The 25777-nt window shown below is 37.8% G+C and overlaps 1 protein-coding gene across 13 annotated transcripts in view; it reads left to right on the top strand.

The window, feature by feature from the left end:
* ptprt (protein tyrosine phosphatase receptor type T) overlaps positions 1-25777 on the top strand; it is a 228363-nt gene that overhangs the window by 28412 nt on the left and 174174 nt on the right. For 12 of the 13 annotated variants that reach the window (XM_079628109.1, XM_079628115.1, XM_079628116.1 and 9 more), the window contains exon 2: positions 13986-14107. In XM_079628109.1, the coding sequence (XP_079484235.1) occupies positions 13986-14107 (122 nt within the window). Of the gene's footprint in view, positions 1-13981; positions 14108-25777 lie in introns of all 13 variants that reach the window. The other variant, XM_079628114.1, reaches the window with a different exon arrangement.

Genomic DNA, 25777 nt, shown 5'->3' on the forward strand with positions numbered 1-25777 from the left:
GTCAGACTGATTCAGATTCATAACTGCTGTGTTTTATAAGTCATTTATAAAAGTCATTTGTTGTGATTCAGACTACAGATTTTGCTGTATGTTGTGTACAGTCTGTGAGGACAACTCAAAAGTTTTCTTGACATTATTTTGCGGTACACTTGTTTTTTTAATCTCATCACATTCATTTTTGGCAATTGTTTTTCACTTTGGAGTCTTTGGAAAATAAATGTAAATTTAACATGTAAAATGTTATTAATTTGGTGGCATCAATGGAACCTTTCAATTGCACAAAAGGTTCTTTATAATGGAAAAAGGTTCTTTAGATTATTAAAATGTTCTTCGCACTATGAATTATTTTTTAAGAACTGTTCACTGAAACGTTCTTTGGGGAACCTTAAATGGCTCTTCAATGGCATCACGCGAAAACCCCTTTTAATAACTTTATTTATTTAGTGTAATTGTGTTTGTTTATCTTTTCAAATTTCTATGATGCTCTCAGCTACCAATAAAAGTGTACTATTCTTAGCTCTGTTTAGCATATTTTTCCATATCTAAATCCATTCCCCAGAATTCCACAGTTTCCCCAACAATCAGCACCAAAAATGTAGAAAATGTGTGACAGATTCCGGGCAGACCTAAAGTTGTGCTGACAGTGATAGTACTGTTTACCTAACCGTGTGTGTGTGTTTGGGTGTGTGCGTGTGAGTTAATATTGGCGTAGTAATAAAATGTCATATCAGCAGAGCTTGGCTAAACGGCAAGAAATCAGAACGTCTGCTAAATATTCATGGCAGGTTACAGGAGCTCGGAGCTGTGTGTGTGTGTTTACTGGTCCCTGCACAGAATCTGCCATCACATGCCACCAATCCAGATGATAATGAACCATTTGCATGCGCGCTTCATTCTGAAGGTCACACACACACACACACACACAGGACCTGACAGTAAATGAAGGACAGGTGAAGAGTCTATCAATCTAGTTAACACATACATGACTTTGACAGCAACCCAGTCCATTTAGAATATCCAGTGGCAGATTATTCCAGGGAGTGACATTCAAAATGTGTGTGTGTGTGTGTGTGTGTGTGTGTGTGTGTGTGTGTGTGTAAGGGGCAGTGGATTACTGTAAGATTAGATGCTTTGCTTGACTGGGAATCCTCCCATAATATATAATAATTACATGGATCATTGCTTTCCCACCTCAGAGAGAAAGAGAGAGATAGAGAGAGAGGGCCAAATGAATTCAATTTCATCTGAGCTCCTCCATGCTGATGAGGGGAACGGTCTGATGGGATATGGTGAGGATGACAGCATGCATTACTGCTCTCGTTTCACTAATCACTCCATCCAGCACTTCTCTATCATCCGACTGTCCTCTTTCTCCTGTCCTTCGGTCACCCATATGTTTTATGCCTCCTCTTTGTACTTAACTTACTGAAACTTTGCTTCATACAGATCTTTCTGAAGCTTTCCTTTCAGTTTGACTTACCGTACTTTTGTTTATGCCTTAAAGGGACAGATCTTCTAAATACAAAGTTCTGTCATGAAACTCTTTATGGCACAGGTCCTTAACTCAACCTGCTTGCAATCACATCATTCTCTATAGGGCACAGCTGATTGGTTCCTGCTGTATCAGTAGCCAATGAGCTTGCTGCTCAACCTTCAAATACTTGGTTAGCATTTACTGTACCTTAGCATTGCAATGCGCTTTCAGAAACCCTCCACCTTCCCCAGCTTTCATATCTGCTACAGGTAATATATATATATATATACGCTTTATTGTATAGCAGCAGCATGTCTTAAGGCCCAGGTATACTTTATTTTCCGCATTTAGACGCGTCTCCCGTGCAGTCGTGTCGGCACAGCTTTCTAAGTATACTCAACCGCGGATGAGCGCGGATGGCCGAGTTCAACTCATGCGCAGAACAATTGTTGTGACTTACAGATACACATGAATGATTTTTTTTTTGCCATTTTTTATATTATTTTATATACATTACTGTTAAAAAGTTTTAGGGTAAGATTTGTTTTAACAAATATATATTTTTTCTGAAATATTCAAAAAGGATACATTCAATGTTAGCACATATAATGTTAAACAATATTTATATTTCAAATAAATGCTGTTATTTTGAGCTTTCCATTAATCGAATAATCCTGAAACAAATTTGTCAGTTTCCACACAAATATTAGGCACTGTTTTTAACATTGATAATAATCAGAAATGTTTCTTGAGCAGCAAATCAGCATATTAGAATGATTTCTGAAGGGTCATGTGACGCTGAAGACTGGAGTAATGATGATGCTAAAAAATTCAGCTTTGCATCACAGGAATAAATTACATTTATAAAATATAATCAAATAGAAAACAGTTATTTTAAGTTACAATAATATTTCACAACATTACTGTTTTTGCTGTTATTCAAATAAATTCAGCCTTGGTGAGCAGAACTCTTCTTTGAAAAACATGTGTTGTCCTAAACATCTTATTTTGCATTCCACAGAAGAAAAACAGAAATAATACAGGTTTTAAGCAACACAAATATTCGTAAATGAATCCACCCTATTTCTTAGATCAGTTCTTAAATCCTTTAATTCATTTCTGTGTCTTTTCCCGCCTTTCTCTCCTCACTGCAGGACAGCACGACTCCCTCTACAGGCAGTGATAAGGGTGGAAGGAGGGGAAGAAGAGAGGAGGGAGTTAGAGGGGAGAGAGGGGCTGAGACAGGAAGAGAAGGGGGTTAGCGGGCATCCCTGCGGAGCGCACGAAGCAATAGATGGACCTGTAATGAGCACCTGAGAGAGAGGGATGGAAAGAGTGAGAGAAAGACAAAAAGAGTGGGAGTTAAGCTTAAAAATATTGCAATCCTGAAGCAAGGATCAGCTCAGAAACGTGGCGGTGTTTCTCCCGCACAAAAAAACACTGACGTGACGTTAACTCTTTCTCATTGTTATTGTGTGATGTTCGTACAGTACTGTTAATGTAGAAGTTTAATTTTTGCTTTAACATCTGCATAAAAGCTGTTGCGTACACACACCAGCTCATAGTTACACAATTTAATCACAGTGCCGGGGACCTAATGCAGCTGAGAATTCAGCAAGTGGCGCTGGACTAGAATACTGACAATCACATCCAGAGAACGGTAAACGCACACGCGCACTCGTGCAAGCGCACGCACGCACACACACACACACACACACACACACACACACACACACACACACACACACACACACACACACACACACACACACACACACACACACACACACACACCTAAACACACACACACACACACACACACATATACACACACACACACACTCACTAGCCTTGCAGAATACTAATATACACACCACTCCCACCAGAGGCCACTGGGTGCTAAATTAGATTGGCAATTGAAATATGTTTTTCTATGCTAATTTACTGCCTCTGTTTCCCTCTGAAAGAGTTTCATTAGCCACTCTCACTAACACCTCACTTGAGGCTGACCGACAACTTTAAAAGAAGTAAATGAGAATACGTTTCCATTTTACTTGCATATTTGCATAAATAAGTGCCAAATTGACTATCACACATGCACACACACAAATGTTTTATTCAGTTTTTTCTTTTTTAATGTAAAATGAAACTAAGTAGAAATTAGCAAGCAGCTAGCTAGACAATATGACTTCAAGACTGTCAAATAAATATTGCAACTGACAGAGCATATCCCCCCCCCCCCCCCCTGATAATTAGCATAATTAGGAATAGTTCACCCATAAATGAAAATGTGATAATATTGTTTATTGCTTTGTTACTTTATTAATAACAACAATAGTGTTCACATCTGTCACACATCTCTAAAAGTAGTCAGTTGATAGCTCTGTGTGAGGAACGGACCAAAATTCAGGTTATTAACTGAAAATTTTGCCCTTACAATTCTCCTTTGCCCATATATAAATGTTTGCGTCATGACATATACAAGAACCAATGCAATGATGTTAAAGTGACATTTTGAACCTCAATGTTAAGAAGAGGGGAAGTTTTCCATGATTATTGACTTCCATTTCATTAACACAAAGTTGTATCAGAACATGTGGAATATACTATAGCATATATGGTGCTTTTATGAATTTTTTATTGTGCGGTGCACAAATGTATTTTTTGGGTGAACTTTAATCTTTGCACCTCGGCATGTAAGAGCAGTTAAATTATTGCACTTTAAACCGCAACATTACACCTTTTAATGTAAAACTTCATGCAAATTGCACAGTTAAGCACGTCACTGTGAGCTTTCCTCGAGAACAGTCATGCAGGTGAAGATCTCTGACACTCATTTCTCACTCAGCACTTGAACTTTAGTTTTTTTTTTTTTCTCTGGTATTTCACACGCTCAGGTTTTTGACAGCCTGGGTGCCGGGAGTATTTCAAATGAGCATGTTCAGTTCAAACCCCGTGCAGAAGGGCACTTTGAAGTGCACTTTGACAATGCTTTTAGTGTTCCTCCTAAAACGCTCTCAATATTTTTATGTCTCCACTGTTTTTCAGAGCTTCGCTCTGCCACTTCTGTCATTTCTTTTTCTTTTTCTTTTTTGGGCTGATAGGTTTTGTCGAACAGGTAACACGTAACAAGCATCTCCCCAGGTGAAAATTTCCCAAGAGGCATGCATGACCCTGAAGCCTCAGCGTGACATTAAACCTAACAAAGCGCATTGCTGAAAACACTCACTATACGTTTGCAGTTTTCAGACACCGAGATCCATTATGGCTTGTTCAGAGAGGTTTCAGAGCAGTGTTGCATTGGCACAGGGAGTCTCTGCGGTCGGGATGTTCATAGAGAGCTGCTACTGTATTAATAGTCAAGGGTTGGTGGTATAGACAGAGAAATGGGCTGACAACACATATGTACAGTATGGTATTGGCGACCATATTGGTATTGGCTAGTGTTTGCGGTTAATTATATGCATTGGTCTGTTTATTAGAATTATGATGCCTACTTTTTACATGCAATTCTATTACCCCTTTTCCACCTAAAAAGAACTGGTTTGGAACTGGTGCTGGTTCAAAGTTGGTTCAACTTGCGAACCTTCTCAGAACCTGTTTGTTTTTCCACTGACTAGAGAGCCCAGCGAACGACGTTGTTACGTCACTGTGTACATCGCCATACGTCTTAGCTTTCCCAGAAACGCTTGCGCCAACTTCAAGCATAACAATTACAATGGCGGACTACATCGTCTTTCTGAAAATGTTTCTCCTGGCTTTGCGATCCTATATTGGGGTCAGAAGAAGACGTTAAGAACACATTTGTGACCTTTTAAACGTGGTGGTTTCAAACGAAACCTTTCCCGTCGTTTCGTTGGTCACAATAACCCCGCCCCCAGCCCCCGACGTAAGCATGACGGGGTAAAAGAACGGTTCTAGCAAAGAGTTGATGCCGCTTTGGAACCATTTTTCCTGGCCGAGAACCGGTTCTTTGGCTGTCGAAACACAAAGAACTGTCTCCGAACCGGCTCTCAAAATGCTTTGGTGGAAAAGGGGTATATGGGATGTTTGTTCACCTGTTTCATGCTTAATTTGAGGTATTATTCATGATTGTAGCACAAGCGGTGTGGGGTGAGTTAAACTCCAAATTATTTGGGTTAGGAGTTTCTTCAAATATAGTATGATCCTGGAGAACCTTTGCCTCCTGGGCTGAAAACCCTTAAATGGGAAGTTTAACAGCTCTTTGAAGCGTGTATTCCTCTGGCATGTTTGTGTTTGTGTGTGTGTGTGTGTGTGTGTGTGTGTGTGCATATGAGCCAGTGATAGCAGTTGAGCTGATTGGAGTAGACAGAGATGGATGGCTATGTACAGACATATAAAAGCTGCTGTGTGTGTTTGTGAGAGTGGTTTAGTAATACAAATCTTCAGCTGTCTGAAAAGTGTGCTGCTAACCTTATGAAACCTGTCAGGAACATTTCTGTCAAAAAATAACATAAAAATAAAATAAATGAATAAATAAAATATTGATATATTTAATATTATTTATTTTATTTGTTGTTATAGAACTATTACGATTTTTGTTGTGACATGTTTGATGTTTACATGTATCTCATTATCTGTACTGTAATGCAAAATGTGTAGTGACATATTTTTGAACTATTTTTGGTAGTATTTGTTTTATGCTTAAATTAATGCTGATAAAAACATCACTGTATATAGTAAGTTTTACTGTAAATAAAGTTAACACAGAAATTTAAATAAAGTGTAGTGACAATGAACTACAGGAATCATTGATAATTATGGGATTTACAAAAAAAAAAGCATTAGTTAGTACTGCGAATGTGGGGGGAAATTTGCTTATTTGTGATTAAATTAATGTCTCATAGCAAATACTCTTCGTATTCTTTACGGATATATTATTTTGTAGGTTTTTTGTAAATTTTGGGGTGAAATTTGACACTTTTTGAGACCCCATAACTTTTACCAAAACATAAATTGTAAATTAGTAATTTGTAGAAGATGCTGAATATATAGTATGATCATAAACATCTGTGAGAATTAGTATGTGATGTTTGAAGAGATGGTGTTTGAACTTTGTGAGGACATTTGCTGTCTGTGTGTGTATGTATGTCCTCTCATTGCCGACCACGGGACGAACAAGAGAGCGGTAGGACGTTTTTATTTATGACCCGTCTAAAGCGGCAGAAACAGTTGTTTAGAGTTGCACACGCAGACGTGTTTTACTGCCCGAATGAGCTTTCATTTCTCCAGTAATCATTTTTTAAGGGAAGAAAAACTGCAGGACATGCAGTTTGTGGCAGCTAATAATTTTTATTGGCAAATTTTTAAGACCTGAAGTGCAGCACTGGAACATTTGTCATTTTTAATCAGAGAGAGAGAGTCTCCTGAGGTGTGTTCTGTGTTACCTGAGGCGGCTCTACCTTCCCCGAATGTGAATTCTGCTGTTTCGGCTGCCAACCTCCACTTGGCCTCTGTGGAGGGGAAAAAAATAATAATTAACTTCCAAGGACATACAGTATTGAGACTATGAGTCTGTCTGTCTGCAGGGGGAAACTCCATAAAATGAGGTAGAAAAGTGAGTAGTAAAGTCTTAAACGGACAAATACACATAACCAGGAAAAAGGTATTTATGCAGCGACAAACCATTTGTGCTTCAAACATGATTTGTACCTCAAATTGCATGTGCTATTCTAACCAACTTTCAACTTGGACCAGGAAGAAACCACCCAGAACACTTTAGTAACATTGAAAATCTAAACAACTGCCTAAAGGTGCAGTCACACATTTTTGTGAAATTCTTCGGGCTAAAAAAAGTGTATGAAGCACTACTCACACGGAAATCACTTTTAAAAAAAGCAGCTTTCTGTTGGTCAATGCGGAGAATCTTTGAAATCTTTACTTGAATAAATATTTCGCTGAAATTCCTGAATGCTCAATGAAATTTCGACTGCAAAAAATTGCAGTTTCCGCACCTTAATAAGTGGTCACTTTTAAAAATTCTAGTTGTGTACTCAAAATGTACTACTGTTACACTTAAAGTATGCTTAAAAGTATATTTTTGTATACTGAAATGTGGGCCAAGTTAGTTTTGGAATAGTAGTATTGAAAGAGTTAATTTACAAAGTAGTACATTGATATTAGTATACTTGCTACATAAAGTAAAAATACTTTAACTTTACATAACTTGATCAAATTAACTTAAATTTACAAATTTTTTAAGGGTTCCCTTGACAAGAGGCAGCGGCCAGGTTTTAAAGGTTTTAAAAATAGATCTTAGCAATGTCCTGATAAACCGCTTAGCGTCATGGTGGCAAGTTTTGCAATCCTTGTTCACATTTTTAATATATATTAAGACATACTATTTGCTATATTGATATACTGTATATTGAAGCCAAAATGATATTTAGCGTCCCATTCAATGACGACCATATAAACATTCACAGCACTGGCAGAGAATTCTGGGATTTCGGTCGAATACAGGCTATTTTCGCTATATGTATAAAACATACAATATGCTTTAAATGATAATTCATACATGTAAATATGCACTACTTTAATGACAAGACAAGGTGATTTTGCTGTTGTGGAAAAAAACTAATAAAGAATACCAGTCACAGCAGCAATCGTTCTGCCCTCTGCCATGGTTAAAGTTCATGGCCCGCCCAACTTGGGAGCTACGTAAATGAGAGGTTGTTCATTTCCAATTTTTAACTAGGAAACTTGTATTTATGATAATTCCGATAGCACGTGAAAGCAGCATAATAGCTGTACGAATCCCCTGTCTGTAGGAAGTTTCACTCCAGCTGGAGTCAGTGTGTGAGAACAAGCCAGGTCAAGAGAAGACTTCCCAAGTTCAGTTGAGTCACCTTTTAGCATTAATCAAATTCCCAGAGCTTTTGAAACACAAGCATTTGGTAACTGGTTAATTACCAATTATTCAACAAAAAAGCTCTGTAAAGGACTAAACACGCCATTTGTCAGCAGAACGGCAGGATATTGTAAAAGGTGAGAATTGAGTATTTGGCAAAGGCATGTTGCATTTTCACTTGGTCTGTGGGGGAAAGTGCTTTGGCACAGAATGTCCAGTCAAAACTGCTTTTCTAATGCTGATATTTAACTCCAGAGTGTTGCAACCAAAGGTGTAAAATGTGATTTTTTTTTAGTCACGCCAAGTGTGGATCCATGGGAGTGGTGCGGGGTACAGAACCCCGTAATCCTTGTAGCGTTTTAAAGGTGCGAAAACCTACTCGAGCAACACAACACTTCCCACTCGCGCTGGAGAAAGTGTGAATGTCTGTTGGGCGCCTGTTCTTGGAGGACCCGAGTCCTGCTGTCTTTGTGTGGGTGTAATGTGTACTAAATGAAGGAATCACTGAGGTGTGTACAGCTAATACATGGGGACGTATGAATGAGTTTGAACAATTAGGAAGTTGGCGTTGAGTAGGGTGGTAAATATCCGCTCGGGCGTGGGTGGACTGGCACCTCTTTGTCCTTCTGTTGTAAGTGAAACTAGGAAATCAGCGTCTGTCCGGCAGGCACGGCTGCACCTGTAGCACAGATGATGGATGGGAGAGATTTGCGGCGCACAATGGATTCTGTGGCCCGAGCGGACAAGGTTAAAGGCGGCAGGTGAGCTGGAAAAAGTGGCATTAGCTTAGGTTGACGGAGTTGCTACATTGAATGAGTGACAGGCTCGCTAGAGAGCCGCTGCACGTGTCCGTGTGCTAAAAGGTGTTGGGAGACGGGAAACAAGTGAGCATGTGATGTGGAGTTTCCTTTCTCGTTGTACGCTCGTGTCAGGCCGCTCTTGCTTAATTCAGAGCGACAAGCCATGCGAGGTTGCCTTCAAAATGAGTGTGTGTTTGTGTACGTGTGTTTAACGGATTAAATTGGCCCACTTCCTGGTTCAAGCTGCATATAGAGCTAAACATAGAGGGGTTTTATAGTGTATATATAGAGTGAGACAAACCAAAAAACCCCACAATTATTTTACTTCCTGGAGGAGGTGATTAGGAACTGTTTTTTGTAAGTAAAATGATTTTTACAATAGACTAACAAGATGTAAAAAGATGTAAAAATATGTAAATAATATTCAACTTAAGAATTCATTAAGAACGCATACATTTTTTTGTGTGTGCAAAATTTGGATTAGAGAAAGGACAAATAAATTATGATTTTCGTTAAACATTTTTAACAAATATTTTAACATTGTGAGCAATTTAATGCTTTAATGATTTAACAATTTAATGTTGTCTATTCTCTAGGATGGAGAAAAGATCATGTTCTTGGGTAGAAATTACCCCCTTTCATTTGGCTTGGATTTTCAGCATGATTCTTCAATGTGATAGATTTGAATGTGGCTTGAAACTGAAAATAAACTATACAGATGATGATATTTTAAACATCACTTTGATCGCTGCATTAACAGCAGATATCTGCACTATTATCTGTGTTTAGTGGGGTGGAAATAATCACTTTAGTTTCAAACCGACTATTTGTCTGCTCGACTGGAAATGCCGCTGGTGAGGGCCAAGAAAGACACAGCATATGCTTATGACTAATGCAATTAAACTCTCAAACATGAACATAACTTCAATATCTATTAACTAAGATCCTAAATAAAGTACGAAAACTGTAGCTGAAAACATTCAGTTAGTTTATTGTATTTTAAAAGCAAATTGGTGGCATTATAGAATAGATGCCGTCATAAAACAGATTTTACCGTCATTTATGAGACAGCGCTTCTCATTGACTTATTGGCTTCCTTGGCTTTCCATTTTTTCACTGTTATACGGTATTACGCATCTTCTGAAAGAGTCCTGAATATCCTGATCAAATCACAGGAGAATAAGAAGCAGGAACAAGCGATAGCATATGTAAGCAGATGCTTATGTAAAATAATGCGATCATCAACAATAAACAGAATATAAATCAAAAGTGTCTAACGTTACTGAATGAAAAGTCGACCCAGGACGAGCTATAGGACTGTGAAGTGGGGGTGTTGTTGGACTCGATCTACTCCATCTATGTTTTGATCATCGTTCTGAATCTGATCCCGACGTAGACTTTGACAAAAAACGCAATTTTCTCAGCTTTTTGCTCAAAATGTTGCTTTTTTATTAAACTTACCCTACATTCAAATGTTCATAAAAAAGAATGCATGAAGCTAGAATAAAACCGATTTTTGGTTTAAAAGCATAGAGTCTGTTATTTCTTTTGATATATTGCATGTTCAGATATTCGTACAAAAAAAATATTCTGGGGGCCATGAAACTTTTGTGAAAATGATAAAAAATGCTAGCGCTGGCTGGCAACATTTTTCCAAAACACTGGTGGGGAAAGAGTTAAATAAAAAAAACACGTCATATTATTTTTTGTTTTGTTTTGTTTTTACAGAAACAGGCCCAACTTGTTAATAGACCTGTAAAGACCCTGCACTGTACACGGCAGTTATTTTTCAGAGCGTAAACCAATCCTTCTGTTAATCTAGCAGATGTTACCCATCCACCTTTCCACATCTGCCCCAAATCTCACTTCTTCATTTCCTGAGCTGTGAAATCATCTCGAAGTTCATCAAGAGCTCCTGATAGGGCAGCACGAGCGCTCTGTTCGATAAACACAGTATTGACAGCGTGCCAGCGGTAGGGCATATGCCAGCGAGCTGTGAGAGGTGTGGAGCAATGAGCAGCAGATGTGAGGGACGAGTCTGCCACTGATGAGTTTGGAAACTCTTGCTTGTTGCTGTGGGGCAACTTATCAATAATGGATCAAATTGGTAGGCAGCATTAATTAGAGGAGAGATACAGTTGTGTGAGTGTGTGTGCAATGTGATTTCATTAGCATATCGGTACTAGCTTATTTTAGTACATTTCTATAAATTTTGATATCAGTGAGTACATTTACATGCACGTTCTTAAACCGATTATGCTTAAGCGATAACGCGTGTGGTCATGTAAACGCTGTAAACCATTTTTCTTTGTCGGCGTAAGATCATAAACGGCTGAAGAATAAACCGATCGAAAGAGCTAGATTTTTTTCTTCTGCCCATTACCCTGATTTTGGGAGTTATCCTGATGTTAACACCTTAACCTGCGTTCTGTCATCTTATGAAGTGCGCTGTGTGACAAGAAACTAAGCGTCAGTATTTGGCAGATTTGAGCGCATCCAGCCACAGTGAATGATTCGCAGTAGAGAAATATCGCAAACTCTGACTTTTTCTTGACCCAAGAAATATAAAAAATGTGTTCTCATCTCGCGCAATTGACAGGTTGATTTTATTGTATTTTATAAAGAAAAAAATTGTTTAATCTATTACTTTTAATCACTTTTTTAATAACAGGATTTTGTCAGGCGCTTTATATATGACCTTTTAGGGGTTCCCATCATGTGATCATTTTATGAATTTAGTTATAATTAACTTTTCTTTCATTTTTAATTTTAATTAAATTTGATGAATTAAGCGGTTCGTAAACATAATTTATCGCTAGGAAAATGTGAAATAACCATTTAAACATGAAAGTATTATGCAGTCATTTAAGGCATTTCTCCTTAATAGTGTTATTTAAAATCAAGAAAATTGTTCTATATTACCCCATTGAACCCTTTGTCTAAGACTGTATGTTCTGTGTGATTTCTACAGAATGAATGACTAAAATATGTTTGTTTTACCATAATATTGTTTCACTTATATTTCATAGTGATTGAGCTTTCTTGAGCCATACAAATAATGCAAATTACTTAACTTTTATTAGTCTTCATTTAATTGAATTTATAAACAAAATAGTCATTTATAAAGGTATTTACTGTGAAAGTTTCTCCATTATTTATTGATAAATTATAAGTCCTGCAATGGGTTTGTGTTTGAGTTTTTAACACAGTCACCTAGAAGTAAACAAGTCTTTGTTCTAAAGTTGTACAAATGTAAAAGGCTTTTTCTTTTTCTTTTCTTTTTTACTTTATATGCTATAAATGATACAGTGTTATTGAATGCATACTAATGTGTACGAATACCTAAACATCCCTCTACAAACGCAAAATTCAGTACAAACACATGCACTGTTATGCTATGCTAATTGTTTAACACTTTTTTTAATATGCTAGCACTTTTTTTTTTTTTTTTAGTAGAAAACGTCTTCTTTCCCCAGCGTAGGCTGAGGACAAGCAGGGTGGCAGTATGAACGTGTGCACACTTCAAAGTCAATTAGGAACCGAGGGTTACATAAACTACATGAGACCTTATTTCTTCTTCTGCTGCTGTCTGAACTGAACCCCAGTGGGCAGAAGTGTTCCACAAAATCACGTCTTTGACTGACTAATTCTTTCCTACTAGGCCCTCCGATCGCTCCCTCTGGAAAATTCTGAATATTTTACAATTGTTGTTTTTACGGTTGTGCGTTTTCTTTGAGAATATCTTTGATGTGGTTTGCGAATCTTGCTAGTATTGTAGGATTCATCGCCTTTCGGCGCTCGTTGCAAATTAATTATTTTTGTAGCATTTTAATCCTCTTGTGTAGCTTAATACGCAGGGGCAAATTAAGACGCCAGTGAATATTTGGTCCTTGAAATATGCAGAAATGTAAATGTAAGTATCCTGCAGGCAGAAGTTTCATCATGTTGAATCTGAGCACTTAACGTGCACACAAGCTAAAGAGATTTCCGCGTTGTGTCGTACAGAAACAACGTCCATTTAAATAAGCCTGGATGACACGCTCAGTCCAGCCTACAAAGATTCAGGAAACACAAAGTATAAAAAGTTATTTATAAAAAGGATAGTTTCCACCCTGGATGCTGATTGGTCAATACAGAATTCCAGTCATAGCAATATAATGTGAAAACCTGTTTATTAGCCCACAAAAGTCTGTACATCTGACACAAAAAATTACAATGAGTTATTTTTGCATAAAGAAAATGTATATATATATTTATTTTTTTAAATGACAGTTTCACATTTTGTCCAGATTAAAATAATATAATATAATGATTTTTTTAAATTAAAATCGGAATTTATCAAAATTAAGTTGAATACTGCATATACAACCATGATAAACAAACAAACAAATAAATAAATAAATATTCAGAGAATATATATATACATTTGCTTGATAAAGCAATATTTTAATACAAATCTGTGATCGTAATATTTTTTATTATATGGTAACCATTTCATAAAAGCTGTAAGTCAAAGCTATATGCTGCATTGTGTCACTCTAGTGCACGTCATATAGTATTGACCATTTATATTCCCAATATAGCACACCCTTTTTTACCTTACTGCTTAAATAATCCCCCTCTCTAAAATACGATACAAGAAGACATGTTAAAATGAGTCCATTTAATTAGTGCTATTTCATCCTTGGTTTCTAATCCTTAGCTCCCGGCTAGCATAAAGCTTAATGCGGTGGAAAATCGTGTTTTTAGCGAAGATGAAGTAATGATGGCACTCCGTGGCTTAATCATGTTGACATATGCCATCTTCCCCTCTTTTCTCTCCTGTGTGTTCTGTAGGCAGCTGTTCGTTTGAAGAGCACTACAGTAATTGTGGCTACAGCGTGGCGTTGGGGACTAATGGCTTCGCCTGGGAGCAAGTCAACACCTGGGAGAGACCCTCCATGGACGCGGCCGTTCCCACAGGTATGGGATACACCTACATGCCTCACTCTTCCCTGGTTTATTTCTCTCTTTCTCTTCTATTGGAGACTTTTTAAAGGAATAGTTCACTCGAAAGAGAAAATGGTAATTTATGTGAAGCATGTCTATGATGCTCCAAACTGGCAGAAGACTCGGCACCTAACCCCGAATCACTCCCCGGGTGCCGCAGCAAAGGTGGCTGCCCACTGCTCCGGGTGTGTGTTTAATACTCACTGCTCTGTGTGTGCACTTGGATGGGTGAAATGTACCATACACCATACTTGGCTACACGTCACATCACTTTCACTTTCTATGACCATACGCACCACTCGGCATCTGTCCAACTGAGACTCCAGCTGTTCAAAATCATGCCGCGCCACAGCATCACCCACATATAGTTTACATTGAAATTAATAAACAACATTAAAATACAACGATTTGGGACACATATATGTAGGTCCTGACTTCACCCTAGCCTAGGAGATTGTGTAATGTGCATTTTTCAGTAACAGGTTTGCTTTTGTGGCTTAAATATAAATATGCTTCATATAGAGAAATAATAGATCAGCCTTTCCCTTTTCGTGTTTTTTTTTCTTCAAATACCTTAATTCAAACTCATTGATGCCACTTTGTTCTTTCTTGAAGTGAACTTTGTCCTGTATGGTGATTAGATTTACTGTTTTGGACTGCCATCTTGAAACACAGAATGACGCGACCGGTGTGCGATAAGCCTGCATGTGAGATGTTCGAGGCTCGGCGCGGGAAGCCAACCCGTTCTCATAAAGGCTGCATGTTCAAGACTTTTGGGCAAAAAGCGCCCTGACATCTTTATTGCTACGTGCAGGTAAACTCATGGCAAATATAAGAGAAGTTTTATTTTTTTTAAAACTTGGAGTGGTATACGCAAACAGTGATTGACTGTCGTGAAGCTGAAAGCAAACCAATGATTCCGAATCAGATTTTTTAATAAACAAATTTAAATCTAAGCTGTGACTTTGAAAATCTGGTTTATTTCTGATATTTTTGTTTTGGCTAGTAGAAGTTCTGAATGGCAGCTAACTTAAACATTTAGCAGCCAAATTGGCTGGTGAGTGAAAAAGCTCATTTCAAACCCTGTGGAGAAGGCACTTCGGCCTCCAGTCTGTCTCGAAGTCTATCTCTTTCTCTCTCAGTCCATCTCTCTCTGAAGCTCGGCAGTAGTTCACAGTGAGACAAATGGCAATCAAGTTCGCTGTCACTCTCACTCAGCCATCTCCTGCAGCGCTCAACAACCTCTGTCTCACAGCACCCTTAAAGACAATAGAGTCAGCTACACAACTGCGTCCCTCCCCGTCAGCTTATTTAACCCCATTTGCTCCCTACACACTACATCTGACACCAAGCACTCCGGCTCACAGACACTCCATTGGAAAGATGCTTATAAAAGACATCCTTATAAATGACCATTTTGGGGGGTATTGGGCTCCTTTCAAAGCACTAGAAGTTTAGGATTACTCTATTGAAAGGACGTTTGCCAGAATGGGTACAGTGCTTTATAATGCGATTCCTGTTTAGGACACTGTATTGAGTTGCCACTTGATGTCAAAAGTAAAATCTGGGTCCTAAAGCAAAACCAGTTGAGACGAACTGTATTGAAGAAACGAGGTCGTCAACAGCATCAAACAAAATCTAGCCGAAAACATCAAAGTCTAGTAATTTTTCTCTATTGGGGGCACTAGCATCAGGCCCCATCTGATAAAAATACACAAGCACTCATTAATAAATAAACGGCTGAAGAAGCACCATCTGCGCGTGTTGATGTCATCAGGATCTGATTGTCTAATCAGGGGAGGAAATTGGGCCGCGGCATGATCCTTCCGTCATTAAGCCCCGCGGAGACGCACCGATATCAGTCTCTCCTCTCTGATTGTAGGCGGCACTTAATACAGTGTTCAGTGAATTACGCCCAGGATGCAAAAGACCTGATGAAAAGGAGCAATTGAAGAGTGTATCCACAGGAAAATTGTATTGCTCAGAGGTTGCTCTTTTATAGCTCAGGAGACCTAATCAAAGACTTTAGATATAAAAAGACAACACACTCATGTTACTATGAATGGGAAAAAAAAAGTTAAACTCGCAATATGGCGGAATAAATCCCGCCTTCTAAATAAAAGAACCAATCACTGATTGGTAAAGTCATTGCGTTAAAGGGACTTTTTTGGAAGTGTGCTTCTTTGCGTAATAAGTGCTGCTTAGATTACAGCCAGTGTAGAACATCCTAAATTCCATGTTCATGGAATTACATATACTGTATCTAGAATAAATACCAAGTTCTGGGATGATACTCTAGATGGGGCAGGCTGATAGGTCCTTAACTCATTTGGTAGCGATTGCATTGTCATCTACATTGCGCAGCTGATTGGTTCCTGTTGCATCAGCGGCCAATGAGCTGCGGCTCAACATTCAAATACTGTTAGTGTTTGCTGTTTGCAGACTGCAGTGCTCTTCCCCAGCTCCACCTGTATAGATCTGCTATAGGGTTATTACATGTATGTTACATGTGCAGCAGCAGCAGCATGTCTGTAAATGTAAATGTATTGGCAGTAGCAAGTCTCAATACTTGCTCTGCAGCAGCAGCGTAGCAGATTTTTCCCCGCCAAGACCAAATACATTAATATTGCCATGTCCATTACCATGCCAATCTCTATTACCATGCCAATCTCTCAGAGAGCTAAAAGATATAATCATAATATGATCTTGAAAGAATTTGAAGAGCAATGTTTTAGGTCATATTGATATTTTAAATGTCAACTTCAGTATCTTGGCAAGAGTGTGTGAGAGAATATTAGGATATTTGTATTAGAAGAAATCTTTTGGATTTAAATGCATATCTCCTTTCCCTCTCCATTTAGTCTCATTGCTGCCTAGGAGAATCAATTGCTATAATATGGAGGTATCATTTGTGTTTTGTTTTCTCTACGGGCAGAGCAAGAAAAGGTAGAGAGATAGAGAGAGAAAGACGACTCAGGTGGGGATGAAGGCACCTTAATGTGTTCTTACAGGAAGTGTAATGAAGCCTGTCAGTCGCCACTGTTTCATTTTATTCCTCCGTGGACCGCGGGTCACTAGCATCAATACAATCCATTCCTCTCATTACCGCCGCCCTCTGAGGGCTTCAGAGACAAGCTTCTCCAGGGAAAATACATCTGTGAATGAGATGTTGTGGCCAGGTGCACACGCTCTTATTGCTCTCAGAGAGGAGACCAATCATCCCTCCGATGTCACACTCTCAAATGTAAAGGGCGAGGGAATGTGCACCAGTACTTTTAGTTAGAGTTAATTCATGCAGTCAAGCTCAACAGTGGCTTTGATGCCAAAAACATCTCATTTTAGGCAGCAATGTGCACATATGAATTGAGAAAGTTTTTGATTAACATGTACAATAGTATTCATATGTTTTTTAGACTTTTTGTTTATGTGTTCAAAGGTAGAAAGGAAAAAAAATGGTTTGGAGCAACATGAGAGTGATAAATGATGACAAAATGTTCCTTTTTGGGTGAACTTTATCCCTTTAAATGTAAGATTAATCTGGGTATTTTTAGTCTGTGAGATTTGGGGTCACTAGTTTGTTCTTTGAAGGAAAAACTAAGTATCTTTTTGAACGTTTAATGCGTTTATATTTTGCTATGTGTTTGATTTATAAAACTTTTTGGACCTTTAATGAACTCACAGAGGCCATTTATTTCCAGGCGTATTTACTCTGTCTTTGACGGACAGATGAAAGACCATGGCCTTTCACTTTTCCTCTCTTTGTTTCTCACATCTCTTTATGATATTTGTCCTACTATTTCTATCCTCTGATTGGCCAGAGCTGTCAACAAATCAGAGCCAATCAAAAGAGCTTTCATTTAATCATGACAAATGATTTCTGTGCAGCCGTCCTCTTGGGTGTCCAAAGTCCCTCTGCATACTGTGCACTTTTTGGAATGGTAATTGAGTTCTGAATTATAGGTTGTCGGGGCAGTATTGCGTTAATGTGCGTGTTACAGATGGTTGACGGGGGTAAATGGCGTTTTTAGCCTTTCACTTTTACTTTTTCATATTTTTTTTTGTTCTTCGTGATGATTTGAGAGCTCTCATGGGCAGCAGTGCTTGATTGTGAGTCTGATTTCTGTCCTCTAAGATTAGAAAGCGGGGCGGAAAAGGTTGCAATTGAAAAGAAATTGACAGGGAAGGAGCTCTAGGCGAGCACTTGCGTACACCCACTTACACATGCACTTAATCATATAGACACATAAAAACCAGTGTTGAGTGAATCTTTGAGTTGCTCATAATTTAAAGTAGTTAAACTAGTCATGTTACACTACAAGCTAATGAATTAATTTAAAAATGTTTTTAAATCAGAGCAGTGTTTTTCTGACACAAAAACATTGAGAATCCTAATTAAGATGATTTATGAACAAATCTATTCACAAAATGCCACTAATATAACTAATAAAACATATTTCTATAATTGAGTAAAAACATAATGAGCACAATTTAACAAAATATTATGTTATATATCAATAAAAAAAGGAAGATGGGCACACACACATCAGCAACGAACTGGTGCTTTCAAATTAACTGTCCAGGTGAACAGATTCACTAAAATTAATCTTCCCAAAGGTTCATTTGTAAGAGTTAATGTTTAGATGACATTTAGTGCTTCAGTTTGCTTGGCTATAAACCTGCATGCATAATGCATAAGTTTACAGTGAAATATTACTATATTTCTTATTTTATTTTTATTAAACAACAATAATAACAAGTGTTGTCATTATTATTATTATTATACTGCAGTCGTGTTGATATATACCGGTAATAACCAAAAACATTTTTTTGACAAATTGTGCAGCCCTACAAACAGGTGCAGCAAACCTGAAGCTTTTTTGAATATTTCAAATATTAGATTTTTCCCCCTTCCAAATTCTGCAAACATACTTTCAAGTTTTAGCTGGAAGTAATAGGATAACAGGCTTCATTGTATTAGAGGTTTGTGACAATCTGCCATTTTAAAGTGGTAATAAAGTCTTATCTGGTAATTTGGAAATACAGAGTAGGTGGTTTTGATCATTAAACAACAGTGACTATGTTCAAATGTTAGAGAGAGAGAGAGAGAGAGAGAGAGAGAGCAGCACATTGCCATGAGTGAGATTGACAGGTCAAAAGAGACAATAGACAGAAATAGAGAGCGATAGGCAGAAAAGACAGATAGAAGGAGACGATTGAGAGTGAGGTAGTGGATTTAGCAGCGTATCCCAACACACATCAGTCTTGTTTACTGATTTTTAAGCTCCAATAAAGCAAAGCTATTGCCTCTCTGTGTCTCCTGTTGCGAGCTGCCGGGATCACGCTCTCACACTGGGGACCCGACTGCTAAGAGCCCTCCGCTCCTCCCTTCTCTCACTGTCTCGATCTTCCCGTTTGCTTTTTCTTCCCTATGCTTTCTCGCTCTCCCCCTCCCATGTCTCCCAAATTCATCACACCTTCCGCTGACACGCTGCTTTCATTAAAGCCCCGCTCGGGCCCTCTGCCGACTTACATGTCTCTGCTCTGGTTTACATGCCTCGGTGAACATACTCCCAGTGATGCATTCACACTTTCAGACTCACACACACTCTCACTCACTTGGTGGCTTGGGTCAGGAATCAGAGCTTGTGATTAACAGGACAAAAACATGCATCTGTTCTCGCCAGGAAAACAGAATGTTTTTTGTCCATGTCTGCTTTGTTTCGTTGCCTGTTCATGCCTCCCTTCTCATCGAAGAGCGAATTAGGATTTAAAGAGGTTTAATTATGCAATTTAATTATTTAATTTGCCTCCCTGAAGTGTACTTATAATGTTAGTATAGTTCTTTTGCAAAAAAACAACACCATGAGTTTTTTTTTAATGTTTACATCCTCACGATTGGGTGGGCCAAGATTATGATTACTGTTGGCACGTAAATGTGGGTGTGCATATGGTCATTTTTTGGGTTTCTGATGTCCATTCTAATGAGTTTTTGCTGTTTAGTTTAAGCATTTTGTTTAAATGAACTCTTATCTCAAAAGAGTACGGCAAACTTGATTCCTCATGATGTTTTTGCGTTATTTTTTGCATTAATGATCTAAAATTTGGATATTTTGATTTCACAAATTTACCTGTTCTCCCTTCAGTTTTTTTAAGCTTGGGAGCCTAAATTCACTTTGCATTAGTTTCTCTGTGACTGAAAGACCATTGCCGTCTGTGTGTGTGTGTGTGTGTGTGTGTGTGTGTGTGTGTGTGTGTGTGTGTGTGTGTGTGTGCGCGCTGTTGAATTTGACAGACATGCATGCTTGAAGGCCCTGTGATCGCCTGCCAGAAACACAGTGTCTCTCCGCTCGTACAGCACCTTTTAAAGTGAAATGCTTCATCTTTCCATCCTCCCTTTATCCCTCAATATTTTTTCAATATATCCCCCATTTTTCATTGTACCCATATCGCTCACATTCTCATCTCCTCTGTGTAGTAATCCTTTTATCTCTGTACTTGGATAATACAATTTTCTGATCATTTGTCGGGATGAAGGAGTTTCTGTTATCCATCACTCGTAACGAAGGCCAGAAATATGTTGTCTGGTGACGACCTTGAGCGCTGCGTGGTTGTGTGGTCACCTTTTCCTTTGTACGCATAGAGAAAACAGGGATGGGTAACCATAAGTCAATGCCATTGTTTGACCAGCAGAGCATTTAAAAGCCATTGCTGTCAGGAGCAATGTGGCCCCAGAGAGAAATGCAGAGAGTTGGTACTTCTTTTCATGCTGAGTATATATAGTAAGCTTTATGCAGCACTACCTCAGTAAGAACAAATCAGTGATCGTGCTTTAAGAATAGCATGCGCTGCAATAATCATACTGTAATGCATTACATAGGTCATTCAGTTCTTAAGGTTGATGCTGTATGGGAGTTCTGAAGACATGTAATGTCTGTGTCTACACAGAGCTGTATATTTAAAGACGGATGTTCCAGCTTTCTCACACAGTAAACATGAAATTAAATTAGTGGGTTTTATAATAATTAAATATCATATCTAATACATTTTATATCATATTTAATATATTAATGTCCTAAAATATAGAACATGTATTTTTTCACTATAGAATTTTCCATTTTTGTTAAATGGAAAATAGCTGTTAATCCATATCCAGTGCTCATAAATGACTGGAAAATTCATGGTCAATTCATTGATCAAAAGATGTAGCAACCTGGAAGTTTATTTCAGAGGTGTAAACATTATGCATAATAGAAAAGTATCGGTAATTAAAGTTTTCCAGACCAGGAAAAGCCACCAAAAGAATATATATAAAAGCAAATTATATATTTTTACTTTTCTAGTAATGCTCACCTATTTAAGTGAGCATTCATTTAAAAGAGCAGACAGACCTTTAAATCTGTTGAGTCTTACAGTTTTAAATGGTTTGCATGTGCATTTGTTAACCAAGATAATAAAACTGCAATACACATCATTAATGTTTATCAAGACGATGCAAACTAGATTAAGTCACAGAGACGGGGAATTGTTGCTCATTATATGTTGTATTAGTGATGAGTTTTTTTTTAAATAAACAAAGGAAAATATTCTCCATTGTAATAAGCAAATACAGTTCATTTCGAGTATTGCACATATGGGTGATGAATCACACAACGGCTGTTGACAGTTTAATTTTTTTCTGTGCAAAATACTGTGTAATACTTTAAGTAACACACTACGCTACTGAATTAATTAATAATTCATTTATTAATAAATAGTTACTATAAAAGTAACTAATTGTTGATCTATTCATTTTATTGACTTCTATTCTAATAATTCTTTTTGTGTTACTTTTGCCAAAATTCTCTCTCTTGCTTTCAGAAATATAGATTGGCTTCCAGGTGTTTTTATTTTTTATTTTGAAATGTTTTTTTTCCAGTAGATACATTTGACAAATAGAAAAGTAGCATGTTTTTAGGAGTGCGCTGCATATAAATGACCTCAGATCTAATAGATATGGATATGTTTGAATAGACATCAGGGTGAGTAAAAGATGAAAGCGCTTTCGGTTCCTTTGGGTTGACTCCTGTCCCTTTAAAATCTCTCGTTTGAACATCTGTTTGGATTTTTCGCCTCTTGTTCGTAAGCATGCTATTACAATTCAGCAAATTGTCCTCAACAAATCAGTTAACTCTCTTCACATTACATCTGTTTGAAATGATTTTATGAGACAATGCACCTTATGTTCCACCAAATTTCATTCATGGGAGCCATTTCTTCACTGGAATAGTTTAATCTGAAATAATGTGACCAGAAAGATTACATTGGGCTGGCAGAGAGAAGGGCATAATTAATTTGATGGTGACTTAATAAATCCAGGGTGACATATGAGGCACTGCAAGGCATGCCTAATGAGAGCGGGAATAAAAATGAGAGAGAGCAGAAATGTTCTACTGTCTCTTTCCACAGATTGTGAAGCAGACAGCAGAGCTCTGGGCGATGAGAGGGCCACTTTACAGCTGAAATTAAATACCGCAAGAGAGCTTCGACTCGGAACAGTTGAACCCAGTAGATCTATACTGATCCTGGATTTAAAGTGATGTAACCTCAGTCTCGCGCCAAGAAAGTTTGGGTCCAGTTTGTGACAAAGGCTAAATTCAGGAAGTGTTAGTTAGTGACTTTTATTTATCTGGTGGTTTTCATACCCAACAGGACACTAACTGCAGGTGTGTGTACCTTGCTCAGATTGTAGATCACCAATTTGATCTTGCTGTTCAGATATCATGTGTACTAGTGAAACTCACAAAATTTCTCAAGATCATGTCTGGGTCATATGTGACCCTAGACCACAAAACCAGTCACATGGTTAAATTTTCAAAATGAAAGCTGAATAAATAAGCTTTCCATTGGTGTATGGTTTGTTAGGATATAGGACAATATTTGGCCGAGATACAACTATTTCTAAAATCTGGAATCTGAGGGTGCAAAAAAATCAAAACATTGAGAAAATCTCCTTTAAAGTTGTGCATTTATGTTCGCAATCGTGCTGTATTCACTCACAAAAATAAATGTTTTATATATTTACGGTAGGAAATTTACTTAACATCTTCATGGAACATGATCCTTACTTATTATCCTAATGATTTTTGGCATAAAAGAAAAATCTATAATTTTGACCCATACAATGTATTGTTGGCTATTGCCACAAATATACCCGTGCGACTTATGACTGTTTTTTATGATCCAGGGTCACATATATTACCCCAAAAATCAAAAGAAAGAAATTAGAAAATAAATGTTTAGAATCATTTAAATTACATTGACGTTATTGGTATGGCATTATTAATCTTATTTCTTACCTTGTACCTTGCTCAGACCGAGATTTAGGCCACAAAAAGTAGATTTGCATTCTTGATATCATGATTCACGTGTACCTGTTGAAATGAATCTAAAGAACATGTCTGGGTCATATGTATCTCACCTCATTAATCAAAAGAAAGAAATAAGATTTTGCTTTGCAATATTATTTGCATGGCAATATTAAGCATATTTCCCACCCAAGTTCTCATTACTGAAATGCAACAATTTTTTCTTAAAGTGCCACTATTCTGCTTTTTCGAATATTACCTTCCATGCAGTGTTTAATAATAGCTGTTTGTGAAAGTAAAAGGTCTGCAAAGTTTTAATGATCAAAGTGTACGACAAATAAAGTTATTGACTAAAATAATTAATAGATTCTGAATTGCTGTCAGAGTCGTCAGCAATTTAAGTCTCACTTCTCGTAAGAAATTTGCATAATGCTAGCCTATGGTCTTCATTGGCTGCCCACGAATGACATCTACTTTGCCCCGCCCTCAAACACTGTAGTTGTAGCTGAGACTGGAAGAGTTTGGTTCATGTTGTCGACACGTCGAGAAGACGATGTTTTCAGCGTTGTGAATCCATGTTGCCTCCTCTTGAGGACTTGTACTGGAATTGATACGGAAAAATCCCAACACCATTGCTACTGTTCGTACCACTGTGTATTGAGTGCTGAGGAAGCCCCTGGAACTGAAATTCAGATATGGTAATGGACGTTTAGTTTTCAACACGCACTGTAAGCGGTAGAACAATCACAACAGACTGAGCCATCTGACCAATCAGAGCAGAGAAGGCTCTTGGAGAGGAGGGAGAGACTGAATCTTTGAAAGAACCATTTTCAGACACTTTGAGATATGAGGTGATGTGCAATGTATGTTATGCAAAAAATGAAAGTGTTTTTTGACCTTTAAAAAAACAAAACAAAACTTTTAAAATAGCATAATAGGGGCACTTTAAAGTAATTCAACTGGTATTTTTTTTGTAGTTCCTTTATGTTGATTTTAAAATAGTTATTTACTGTAATACAGTACAAATATAATTGTATTAGACTAAAAAATCCCTCAAGTAAACGCCATTACAGCAATGTGACATTTGGAGGCAAATGTGCAGAAATGCCACAATGCAAAAAAAAAAAAAAATGTAGCGCACCTAGAACTGATTTTTTTTTTTAAATGTACAATTTTGTAATCATTTCATACAAAGTAAACCAAATATATATTGTATATTCTTTCAATTTCTTTTGATTTTGTGTTTAAATGTGATGACAGTTTTTGTGAGATTCAGCTATATACATCATCAGTACATCTGTAAAGAAGGCATCATCTGCTAATCATATTTTGAGTACCGACATCTAAAAATGTATCAGTTCTCCATTCTAAGTAATATAATACATCATTCATCAGCATGAAAGTAGGCTGTTTACATTAGCTAAATTGGTGATTTAAAATGGAATTTATCTGCGGTCATCTATTCAGGGATTCAGAGCAACCTCCTCTCATCAGACATACTTCATGTTTGCTAGGCGTATTAGGCTGCTCCTGTTTTGCACCTGTTGTTGTCTTGCTAACTGCCTCGTGTAACATAATGACTATTCATTATAGAATGACCACTAGGCTTTTAAGTACCTATTATGTGTATATTGCGTGTGTGAGTGTAGCTTGTAGTACAGAAAGCTGGGAGGGCCAAACTAAACAGTCAAACACGGAAGATGCTTTGCAAGAAAAAGGGACACCCTCTGGTCTCATTTTTCTCCCAACTCCTTTTAGAAAGACTTGCCAATAGTATTACAACTTCATTATAGGAGTTCAAAGCACAGAAATTGTGTTTCCAGCGAAAAGGAGCATTCTCTGTTCTCTGTTCAAGCCCAAAAGTAGCATCCTATATCTCAACACACAACACAAACCTCATTCTATACGGCTTTCTTAGTTGCTACAAGTCATTTATCGTAAGTCTTTGTCCTTCTTTACTGTTTTGTTAGCCTGGTTATCTTCTTCTGTGTGTGTTCATGCACATGTGTGTGTTTAGACTGTAACCATTGCTTATCAGCAGATATAATATGGTGGTTCCAGCTGAATGCTCTCTTTGTCCTCCTTGCAATCAGACCCCGACGTGGCCTTTGTTGACGGAGCATTTCTCCCCAACCCTCGGGGACCTCATCTAAAAGCTTGATTCAAGAGTGGCCGTCCAAAACCACCAGGCTGGGCGTATGTGCGATATTGAATAGGCCCTCTGAAAGCACTGACCTTTTCTTTTGCCAAACCAACAACAGATTTCACTTTTGCTGCTACCTTGGGGACAATTATGCAT

This window comes from Phoxinus phoxinus (genome assembly GCF_949152265.1).
Source record: "Phoxinus phoxinus genome assembly, chromosome: 11".
Taxonomy (NCBI): Eukaryota; Metazoa; Chordata; class Actinopteri; order Cypriniformes; family Leuciscidae; genus Phoxinus; species Phoxinus phoxinus.